A 12,506-nucleotide genomic window follows, 5' to 3' on the forward strand; every position below is an offset into this window, starting at 1 on the left:
AAAGAACAGAATGGAACATTCTTTGCTCTTCCCCCAAGAGAAATCTGTTGCTGTGCGTTGTTCAGCCTTCGGGCCGAGAGTGCCATCTCACAGTGTTTCAGCAGATAGCTGCCAGCAGAGAATAATAACACTAGCAGTGTTATCTGCTGACACGAAGGATAGGAATACACTTAAAGCCTAGAATTGGCTTCTTGCCTCTTGTTAAGGCACCAAAAGCCAGGCTTACTGACAACTTCCCTGAGACACACTCGCTTACTCTAGCACTATTCCAATTTCTCTATATGGTGGTATTGCTATATTTCCTTCAAGCCTTTTGTCTTTTTATAATAATATCACCACTCATTTTTTTTTTTTGCATCGTTGAGACTAAAGGAACAAGAAGAAGTACAGATCAGGGGATGTTGACCTGAGATCTGTGGACCCCAACATAAATGGGCTTCAGGCCAGTCTTGAACCAGACCCCTGCCCTCTCAGAATGAGGGAGAGGCCTTGATTTCTTTAGGCTCCGTGTAGATTAAAAAGTAGAAATGCCTAAAGAGAGCTAGCAAAGCAGTTTATTTTTAACTATTAACTATAACAAGTGAGCACTTTTAATACAAATCAATATAATGTAACATGACTGTGCAAAATATAGGATATTTATGGTGTTTACTAAAAATACTAATTCAGAGTGTGTTTCAGGTAGTTTGTCCAATCATGGGTCACAAGATTCAGGTTGTCTGGTGAATGCTTTACGTTCTTCAATCCTCAGAGTGTGCTTTCGTGAGTGTATGTGTAACCTCATTTGAAAAAGAAGTTTCATAGTCAAAAGGTGAGGATTTCTGGGAATGCCAATCCCTGGCCACATACCACCCCCTCTGCCCTCGTTCTTCTCTTCACTCAGGCCTTTCTGGGAGACTCTGCCCTGCCATCGACTGCAAACTTTTATTCTTGTTGGTTCATTTCCCAGGTTTTATTATTAGATTCTCCAAGCAGTCCATTTTCAAAAAAAGGTTAAGAACCTACTCGTCTCAAAAATCACCTGATAAAACCCAGACCAATGAACAGAACTTTTCATTTTTGCAATTCAGAATGCTCTTTCTTAAACTATAAAATATTTTAGCCTTGCAATTTAACTTAATATTAAAACTCTTTAAGATGACTTGCTGTTTTCTTTTTTTAAAAAAAAAATTGTAGTAATCTTGAGATTCTTCTTGGATTTTTCTTTTTTATTTGTCTCTTTCCTATCCCTGCTCTCAAGAATACCTGAGGTTAAAAACAGTACATTGATCACCCTAAACTGGCAGTGGTCTAAAGCTCACCTTGCAATTCTGCAACTGTGTGACCCAAGAAAGCACTATCCCTCTGTGGCCCTCAGTCCTGCATCCCTAAGGGATGGTTTATTTCCCTTTCTCAAGTCCCTTTTAGCTTTAAAAGACCATGATTTTTTTTTTTAATCTCCCTCTCTGCCTTTGGCGAAGTGCCTCCAGAATATTTTAATACCTAAGCTCCAAAGCTATGGTCCTGGTATATTGGTCTAGTCCCTTAGAAATAAAAGAAAACAAAACACTTGCTTACCTTACAACCAAAAGCAACACTTAATAGACATAGGATCAGATTTATTTTTTTCATTGACCTGGTGGCAATGAAGTGTTTACTTTGCTGTCATGGTGAACAGTGAGTGCCAAGTAAACTCAAATTAGTACAGCAGTTTAAAAATAAAGGAAAATCTAATTTTTTTTTTTTTTTTTTTTTTTTTTTGCTCCGTTGCTGGATACAGAGCTGCACAGCTAAGTTAGGACACTAGATGGCGACATAAGCGCATCACATAACACATTTCCTTGATTGGGCCCACATTAGAATCCTAATGATTGAGGCCAGAACAGGTTAATGCCATAGTTAAAGAAACAAAGTCAAACACAATCAGGTGTTGGAGCGTTAGCTAATACTCTGAATGTGTTCAGCAGCCCAACTGGAAGAAAAGATTGTTAAACCTGAAATTAATTTATCCTACTGTTGAGAGTATCTTCAAGCTAATTCTTGGGGCGAGAGTGGGCAATAAACACGTGTCTCTCATAAAATGTATCTAATTCCTACATTCCCCTCCATTTTTGGTTTTCATTTTTTTAAAAATAGCAATTGTTTGGGATGGAGTGTGCCTCACATATATTATTCATTAACCCAGTACTATATTCTTCTCAGGAATGTGAGCCCTAAGAAGACACTGACATTTTAAAGGGGAAATGGCCGACTTACTGTAAGCTGTTGGCTGGGCCATTATTGACTGGCGGGCTCAACTGGAAGCACTTTGGTGGTGGATTAGGTTGCCCTGGAAATGCCTTCTTGAAACTCTAATGATGCACTTAAGGGAGCCCTCTGGAACAGGAGTAAGATGTCTTTTAGCAGGCGTGTCTTCCACCAGAGTTCTCTTGGGATGAGTTGGGAGGGGGTGGGGACCCGTCCAAAGAGATGCTCAGTAAGGAAACAGCCCCAGAAAAAGGTTGCAGGTAGCGATTTCTTGCAGGTAAGCTAAGATAATGACTTACTGAAGTCAACTGTGGGCTTTCTGTGGGTGCCAGTGCTTCCTATCTTTATTCTGAAAGAGCTTCATGAATTCCAGAGGGAAAGAGATTTGTTTAGGTATTTATTTATTTGCTGGGGGTGGTGGTGGCAGAGAGAGGAAGGAGGAGAGAAAAGGGAGGGCGTTTGAGTGATACGGTTTTAATCAAAGGATTAAAAAAAAAAAACTCTTAATAGTTTGAACATTGGGGTCATTCAATGTAATTTTTTTGTACCATGAGCTTTAGAGGGGAAATTTGCCCTTCAGTAGAAATTCAGTATATGTGGAAAGGGCTTGTGCGTAGATTTTTCAAAGGAAGACTCACTTGTGTTTGTCTCACCCCTGGGGTGGGGGCTATTGCTGGGGGGTGGGGGGGCGGTGCTGCCGGAGGTAAAAGCAGGGAAGGGCGGGCAAAGAAAGGCCCTTGCGAACTCCAGGCTCGCGGACAGGACGGGGAGGGACGTGGCTGCAGCGCTGCGTCCCCGCCCCAGCCCGGGCGCCCGGCAGCCGCATGCCCACCGCCAGAGCGCGGCGTCCCCGTGCAGTCCTGGCAACCTGTCACCGAGGAGGACGTGACTCGGAGCTGCCTCCGCTTTCTCCAAGCCATATTCCTTTAAGATGATGTAATAGTCATTTCCCTGGATGGTGTCTTGCCTGCACTGCTGAAACAACAGCAACCGAACTGCGCTGGGAACTGTAGAGCCACCCAGCTCCGCCGCCAGAGAAGCCGGAGCCGCGAGCCCCCCGCCGGCATCTCCGCGCTGCGGCGGCCTCCGGCGTCCACCGGCTCCCGCCTGCCCGGGAACATGGGAGTCCGTTTGCCCTTGCCGGCAGGTGGGGTGGCTACCTGGGACCCCAGCAGGGCACGTCTCTTTGTCGTTCTGCTTCTGGGCTTTCTAAAAAGCTTCTAAGTCCCGGTACCTCTTGCAACTCTCTTTTCTTTTAAGGATCCTTTCTCAAGGTTTGCGTTTTTTTTGTTTGTTTTTTGTTTTTCCTGGAGAAGCTTTGCTTGAATATTTTTCTCTGCTTTACTTCTTCAACCCAATCTCCTCTCATCACGGTTTAACTTTTTGGTGACTTGTTTTAACTTGAGATTGGGAGTGAATACATACATACATATAAATATACATTTATATAAATACACACACACATATATATATATAAATTATTTTCAAAGAGCACATATTTCTGGCACTTTTCATTGATACCTCTGTCCTTTACCTGTTTGGGATTTGACAAGATCCAGACTCAGTGTGGCTGTGGATTCTGATTGCTTTACAAATGGTTATTTCTTCACGAGAACTGGGTCTCCAGCACTCACTAAGGTAAGCTGTAAGACTAATTGCTTTTCCTGTCCAGCTGGGAAAAAAAAAAAGATTCCCTTTTAGAAGTTGAAAATTGCATATTCCTTTTTATTGCAGAATTGCAAATAGACCTGTTTTCAATACTAATTACTGGAGACAGAGGCTTATGGATAAACGTGTAGACACAAAATAGCATGAGAGAAGCTATGATTTAGTTGGAGAATGGCTGAAATCAGTAGTTCTAGGACTGCTTATGTAAAAAAAAAACTCTCCCCCCCTCTCCTTTCTTCTTCCCTCCCTCCCTCTCTCTCTTCTCTCCAGAGGACTCTCTCTTTCTGACTCATTCTGGGTTTGAGGAAATAATTTTTTCTCTTTTCCTTCAGATGGACATCTGAATAGCTGGGGACTTGGCCTGCCTTGCCTACTGAGCTTGCTGGAAGATTGGATGCAGATGAGTTGATTGTATGCCATGAATTAATAGCTCACCACCAGCCAGGGTTTAAACTACTTTTTCAGCATCACTTCACCTGTGGACTCTTATAAATTTTGCTTTCCTGGGGAAAAACTGGGGTAAGAGGAGGTCATTTTTAACAAGTTAGCATTCTTTTCCCTTCCTGACAAGTTGATGCAAAGCATAAGGCTGTGACTCCATTGGATTTCACCTTTAAATCAAAATAGGAGAAGAAGAAAGAGACAATGGCTCTCAGTGGAAACTGTAGTCGTTATTATCCTCGAGAACAAGGGGCCACAGTTCCCAACTCCTTCCCTGAGGTTGTAGAGCTGAATGTCGGGGGTCAAGTTTATTTCACTCGCCATTCCACATTAGTAAGCATCCCTCATTCCCTCCTGTGGAAAATGTTTTCCCCAAAGAGAGACATGGCTAATGATCTAGCCAAGGACTCCAAGGGAAGGTTTTTCATTGACAGGGATGGATTCTTGTTCCGTTACATTCTGGACTATCTCAGGGACAGGCAGGTGGTTCTGCCTGATCACTTTCCAGAAAAAGGAAGACTGAAAAGGGAAGCTGAGTACTTCCAGCTCCCAGACTTGGTCAAACTCCTGACCCCCGATGAAATCAAGCAAAGCCCGGAAGAATTCTGCCACAGTGACTTTGAGGATGCCTCCCAGGGGAGTGATACGAGAATCTGCCCCCCTTCCTCACTGCTCCCTGCCGACCGCAAGTGGGGTTTCATTACTGTGGGTTACAGGGGATCCTGCACCTTGGGCAGAGAGGGACAGGCAGATGCCAAGTTTCGGAGAGTTCCCAGGATTCTGGTTTGTGGAAGGATTTCCTTGGCAAAGGAAGTCTTTGGAGAAACTTTGAATGAAAGCAGAGACCCTGATAGAGCCCCAGAAAGATACACCTCCAGATTTTATCTCAAATTCAAGCATCTGGAAAGGGCTTTTGATATGTTGTCAGAGTGTGGATTCCACATGGTGGCCTGTAACTCATCAGTGACAGCATCTTTCATCAACCAATATACAGACGACAAGATCTGGTCAAGCTACACTGAATATGTCTTCTACCGTAAGTACAAAGGGTTCTTTTAATTTTTCATGTGTGTCAATTCTCTTTCCCAGGTGTATATGGTCCATGTGTTCTGTCAATATCTAAGGAATATGATTTGGGGTTGTTTTTACTCTCGAATTATAGCTAGAGTATTTGAGGTTATAATTCAGCTCTTGTGTCTTACCTAAAGCAACTTTTACCCATTTTTCCAATGAAGTCACAGAATATTCAAAGGCCTCAAAAATCACAAGATGCAAATGATACTCGTATAGGCAATATGTAAAATGAAAACAAGTATGTATGTCTTTTTTTGCCAGATATTAAATTGGGAAGATAAGGTTTATGGTTACAACCTGGCTGTTGGTCCATGGGAGCTTGGTAGACTCAGCGTGGATGAAGTACTGCTGTTTATTCATTTAGCTGAACTTTAGGGTCTATTCTGCTGGTTGCTAAAGACTTGCTTTTATCAGGGGCTTTGAAAACACAAATGGACGTTGCACTGAATGACGTGGTCTTGGCTAGATGGCAGTACAGACTGCTGAAAGGCCCCTTTTCTCCCCCACCAAGTCTGAAATTTGCTTTTATGGACTTTACAAATCTGCTATTTGATTCTTTAGCATTTTGTATTGACACTTGAGCTGCATTGCAGACTTAATTAAGCTGAACTTTTAACTCTTAAGAGCTATCTAAAAGTAATTAGATCCTTGAGAATTGTCAATCACATCAAACACCTTCAGACAGCTGAGGTGATAGAATTACTGACATAAAAGGAAACCAGACAGAATGGAAAGAAAACAATTATACTGAAGCCCTTTAAAATAAGGGATTCTTAGAGGTCAGCTCATTTGCTTAAATTGATGTATGGTACAGTTTGCCTCATTTTGTGAAATGGCATTATTCTAAGCTATAAACTGTGAGCCATTGGTCTCTGAAAGGAAACAGTTAATCAGCCTGTACTGTTCGGTGCTTGATTTAACTGCTGATTTTCAACAGGCCTGGGAGTTGGGCGAAGTGAATTCCACAAGAAATATGTTTCCAGTGTTAACATTCGATTTCCTCTATTCTTATTCTGAAGCAAATCCAGAATTCAAGATTAAAATGTCCAATTTTCTTTAAACATAAAAGTAGGACTAAATTTCTTGGACTAGTCTTTTTCCCTACAGTCGAGTTGATTCATTTGGTGATGGTGCTGGGAACCTTGGTGATGAGGTCAGTGGGCAGCTGAGTTGTGCTCTCCTGGGTTATCACACATTTGGTTTTTAGAAGTGAAGACACATGAATTGCATAGACAGAACAGCCTATGAAGAAAAATGAAATCAGCTGTCAGTTCAGCAGTGTATTGATGTGCAGTAACAAACATTTGGTCTAATAATCCCATCTATGGCTTTGATCTATAATCTGTATCTTCCTCTATGCTAGAGCTTAATCTCGAGATACTGCTTTCCTCCTTCTGGAGGATTTCCCACTAGTCTAGAGATAAGACTGGCTTTTTAGCTTTCCATAAAGGAATCTGACATTATCTGTGATTCTGAAGAACAAATATCGTCTCCAAACTTTTTGGGAAAATGCATCTCTTAGAGATAGTTCAGATGTCAGTTTGATGTTACCATGTTCTCCAGTTTCTAATATTTGAAAACATAGCATCTCAAGAAGCTATAGCCAAATAAATGAAAAACATGCCAGTTGTATACCCCCCAAAAAGACCACACTAGATTTCTAATCACTTGTTCACATAAATAAGACCCACAAACTGAAGTATATTTGCCTGCTAGCTCAGTGGCATTTCTGTGTTCATCAAAGGCTCATCTGTCTAACACCATGTCCTCTTTAGATTGCTTGGACAGGCTCTGTTCTCCTGATCATGCAATTGTTTCTTTCTTTGTTGGATTGCTGGGACGTTGCTGAGGAGCAGTTTGCTCTCCATCTCCCCATAGACAGGCTAGCACGAATGCACAGGAACTCCATACTAACAGCATGTATCTTGCAGATGGTACCCTTCCCTTTTGTACCCAACATCCAGAGCTCAGTGTTAACTCCTCCTCTGTCTTAGGACCAATAAAACTGACAGCTGGCTTTCTAGGGTACATAACAGCTTCCGTGCAGCTGCTTAGCCATAATTATTTAATTAGAAGCTGCCAACTGTGCCCATATAAGCATTAATTCATCAAGCTGTTGTGCTTGGGTTAATGGGCTGAAACCATGGGAGGTGCTCTAAAGCAGAGAGTTGACTGCATGCAAAGATACTTTTCACAGAGGAACTCAACTTCTTCCTGGGTTTAGGGAAGAAAAATTTAAAAGTATGTACGTATTGACAAACTGCTTAGATCTGAGGAATGAACTCCAAGCAATAAGACTCTTCTAATAATCCAGGGAAAATGCAGAGTCACTTTCCATGAATCAATATCACAGTAAAAAATAAACAGCAAGAAATTAGTGCATTGCATATGGTGGTTGACAGTTCTGGGGAGAGACTCCTCCTTTCTCTGTTTGCCTGTTTTTCTTCCAAGTTTTCCAACAGAAATTTGGGAGACCAAAATCTAACTCTCAATTATTAACAGGTTCAATTCTTACCTCATTTACATTTTCATGTGGACCTAGAATTGATGGTCAACATCAGGCAGTTTTGAGTGAGTGTTTTGTTAATGTAGAACTATGAACAATTAAAAAGTCAACAGGTGTTTGTATGTGTTTAAGAGGGAGGTGAGAAATGTGTTAGTCTACATCACTCACACACCAAAGTATGATATGTGAGAGATACTATGGATTATGATTCACTTATCTTCAACTAAAGAGTTAATGTGAGTTATATAGGAACATGGAAAAGAAACATCTATCCTAGGATTGTCTCACAAAGTATTTTAGATATGTCCTTTGTTTTAGTTTAAAACAACAAGAAGGTATATTTTCTCCTTTCCTACCCATCTGGCTAAATAATTACTTTTCTTTTCAAGCATTATATAGGAGTGATATCACAAATATTAGAAAATGCCTTTTTGATTCACCTCTAAAGTAAAATGAGAGCTAAGTAATTTGGAAAAGAGAAATCCTGATTTTGAACTAGATACTCAATAACCATTCACACCACTTAGGAACAAAATCATAGATTCATGGAAATAAATGAACCCCTTATTTCTAGAGCCATCTTCTAATGCCTGAGAGAGTGGGAAGATTGTTCTTGGTTGGAGAGAATTATGCACATTTCTTTAAGCCTACTCATGAGTGAGTTCAGATGAATGGCTGAAAGCCCTAAGATTTAAAGGCATTTGCCTCTAATAAAACTGTGATAACATGACCACAAGTGGGGAGTTTAATTTGCAGGACACTTACTCCAAAAATATTTACCCTGAATGTTGTGAATTATAGAAACAGGCACTGATTCATCACCTTTCCAACAAATTGCAGCTTATATGTGCATTTTAATCTTTTTCTCTTTGCCTCATTTCCTTAAATTTAAAGAGTTGCTTCCACAGAAGTCCCTAAATTACTTTTATACACAGTATATATCGTCGGGGTTGTTGATTAAGATAGGTTACTGAGAAAAAGTAACCAAGTAATCAAGAAATTACTTCCCACTTAGGATTCCGCTGCATGACCTTGTATTGGGAAGAAACATATGGTCTGGCCACTGTGAATGATTTAACCAAGGTTTACCTTAAGTGCTTCAATAAGAGGATGTGCTTTCCTAGGAAAACAGGTGGAAATGCATCTATCCTGAAATGATTCTAGCTCTTTTATCATGGTTACTCAAAAGATACCAATACAGGTTGAGCATCCCTAATACAAAAATCTGAAATTTGAAATTTTCCAAAATCCAACATGTTTCGAGGGCCAACATGATACCACAAGTGGAAAATTCCACGTATAAGTGCACAAAATTATTAAAAATATTGAATACGATTACTTTCAGGCCATATTTATAAGGTGTATAAATCTTATTAAAAAAACCTTATTAAAAAATCCCAAATGTGACACACTTCTGGCCCTGACCATTTTGCATGAGGGATATTTAAACTGTAATAAGTTCAATTTTTATTACCTGTGGAGATATCGCATTGGCTCACTCAAAATGAAACATTGGATAGTGTAGCCCAAACTGTGAGGTATGTCCAGTTTGGTCTCTCCCACCACCTGCATCTCTTTCTGTGACTTTTTTCTGTCCTCTCATCTCAGATGCTCCCCCATCCTCCTGTTTGAGTCACTCTTGCTCTCAAGATCTTTCCCCTGTGCCACAATGAAAACTTGCTGTCAGGAAAAATTCTGCTCTGTCATTATACTTAAAATGCTTTCAAAATATGGTGTTACTCTTCCTGGGGGTATTTGTACATAAGAGCACTCTTAATAGTTGAGGATCAGGCAACCTTTTACCCTGAAGGAAATGTTCTTATGACTGAAAGCTTCTTAATTTATAATTTAAAAGAAGTACAATCTAAGTATAAGGCTTCTTCATGAAGTCAAACCCACACTCAGAAAGATACTGGTTGGTAACAGCAATGATCAAGCATAGGAATAGCAGATATAATTTTTTCTTATGTCTTGAAGATGCTGTGCGCTGAGAATTGGGCTGGATATAACAGTGATACAAGCACATTGGTAAAATATTTTATTACACTGTTTTCACTTCCATGCCAAACAAGATCTGTTACCTGAGCCCAATCCCTCGTGGGAGGCGATTAAAATAATTTCTTCCTGGGTCTGTGGCATCACTGAATGAATTTGGCAGCAAAAGAAGCCTCAGTGTGTGGGCTGAAAGGGAAGGCATCTTAGGTTGCCTCCAAGGGTCTTAGATAAGTTAAAAAAGTAAGTATGATTGGAAAGAGAAGACCAAATGTTCTTGACAGCCTAATGAGGTTTGGAGCTTATCAAAAAAATTAGAAATGTAAGTAGCTGAGAATGTGCCACAAAGCTCCATTTGGAACACCTCCAAACACAAAATGCAGAAAGGAGTGACTATGCATAAAAGGATTGCCAGTCCGATGCACAGAAAAAAAGTTCTCCAGAAATTGATAGATGAATGCTCAGTTTCTGCATCATAATTCACTGTTGCTCTTTTTCTTTGGTCTTTGTGATGGCTTTCAATACTCAAATACTGTATTTCTTGGCAAGTCAGTTAATTTTTTTTTACTACAGAAATTTTCAAATGCATTCAGAGGTAGAGACAATAGTTTACTGAACTTTTATGTAGCCAATATCCAGCTCTAATAATTAATTACAATTACCATTACAAGACCAATCTTGTTTCAGCTGTAGCCCTACTTACTTCCCCTCCTGTCCTCACTGGATTATTTTGAAGCAAATCTCAGACATCAATCATTTCATTCGTTCACAAATCCCATGGTATATGTTTCTAAAATATAATGAATTTTTCAAATAATCTACTACCATCATCACATATAATGTTGATAATTCTTTAACATCATTAAATATCTAGCCAGTGTTCAAACTTCCCTGATTTTCTTACAATGTTTTCTTAAAGTTGGTTTACTTGAGTCAAGATCCAAATGAAGTCCATCATTATATTTCGTTACTGTTTCTTTTTTCTCTCTTTCATAATGTAAAAAATATTGATGTAACTTATAAGCAAGAAAGTGGTGAAATATATATCTTAAGTCTCTTTTAATACCTTGCTCCTTCCTTCCCCTCTTCCTCTCACCTTCCCTCCCACCCGCCCTCTCTCTCCCCCCAACCCTTTCCATCTCTATTTTTCATTCTTTCTTCTTCTTTTTTTTAAACAATTTATTTTTCTCATGAAACCCAGTTGCTTATAATGTTGGTTATCCTGCATTCTGGGTTTTGCTGATCCGTCTCTATGATCTCTGTGATGTTATGAACACTTTTTTCTCTCCCATCCCTATGATTTTCGTAAGCTTGTTAGATGTAGACTGTAGATTCTAGAGGCTTAATCAGATCCAGTTTCAGTATTTCTGACAAGAAATCTTCACAAGTGATCCAAGTTCATTTTCAATTTGTATTGGTGGATTCAACTGCCGTATGTTATAGAGACAAGGTAAGGACTTTTTTTTATTGTTAGCTTTTTCATATTCATCATATGAATAAATAGCAATTGAAGCCTATCTTTCCAGTGTCCAAGTTAATTCCGATGCCAAAGCAGGAAATAAAAGAGGCCCCTAATTTTCTTTTCAGTCATTTAAGACCTGGTATCCCGCTGCATTAAACTGGCCGACCGTTAGGGGTCTTGTTGACAGTGAGAGGGCATCATTTGGGTGGGAAAGTTTGCCTTCTGGCTATTCTAATTGTACATTTGAGAATCCTTGGATTCTTTCAACTGTGCTGAAGCTCCACTGAACTCCCCATCTGTGATTCCCAAACCTCTGTTCTCCCCGTGTTTCTTATCTTGGTAAATGGCATGATTCCTCACCCAGTTCCCAAGGAGGGAAAAACAAACAAACAAACAAAAAAACCTAGGTGGCATTCCTGACTCTTCCTTCTCCACAGCCACTTTCTCCAATCTGTACAAGTCCTTTTGGTTCTTCTCCTTCAACTCTCGCAAGTCCATCCTCTTCTTCCCTTCTCCACCGATGCTAGCTTTGTCCAGGCCACCAGTATTACTTTCTGATGCTACTGCAAAGAAATCGAAATTGTCCTCCCCACCCCATATCCAGTATTTTCCTCTTTGGGTCTGTTCTCCCTGCTGCACACATGATGAGATTTCCAAAATGTGAGTCTGACCGTGTCACTCCTCTTCTTACATTTCTTCATTGCATTACAACTGCTCTTATAAACACGACTCCTTAACACTGAATCACAGCCCTTTATGAAGTGACCTCTGCTTCTCTCCTGCTTTGATGAACTAAATACTTCAGTTCCCGATCTGGAGGTGGCTTTTTCTGGGAAGCCTTTCCTAGTCCACCATACCTGGACTAGGTACCCCTTATCTTTGCCTCTTAGGACCCTCTTTTCCTCCATCCTAGCACAAATAAAATGCATTATACTTGTTTATTTAACTGCCTCTCCAACTGTAAGCTTTGTGAAGATGGGAACTATGTCTATCAAATTCATCATAATACCTGTTACAGTACCTGGCACAAATATAGGTTCAGTATTCTATAAATATCTCCATATATATATACACACAAAGAAGTGCCTACTGCAATATTCTGTTATGGTCATAGATGCCACGGTCTTGAATATACCT

The 12,506-nt window shown here is 40.1% G+C and overlaps 1 protein-coding gene across 1 annotated transcript in view; it reads left to right on the forward strand.

Annotated features, from left to right (window-relative positions):
• Positions 1-4,539: 4,539 nt before the first annotated feature.
• Positions 4,540-12,506, forward strand: part of KCTD16 (potassium channel tetramerization domain containing 16) — a 233,515-nt gene continuing 225,548 nt past the window's right edge. Inside the window, exon 1 of the mRNA XM_069484157.1 lies at positions 4,540-5,371. Within this exon, the coding sequence (XP_069340258.1) occupies positions 4,540-5,371 (832 nt within the window). The remainder of the gene's footprint in view (positions 5,372-12,506) is intronic.

The sequence above is a fragment of the Eulemur rufifrons genome, chromosome 10 (assembly GCF_041146395.1).
Source record: "Eulemur rufifrons isolate Redbay chromosome 10, OSU_ERuf_1, whole genome shotgun sequence".
Classification (NCBI taxonomy): Eukaryota; Metazoa; Chordata; class Mammalia; order Primates; family Lemuridae; genus Eulemur; species Eulemur rufifrons.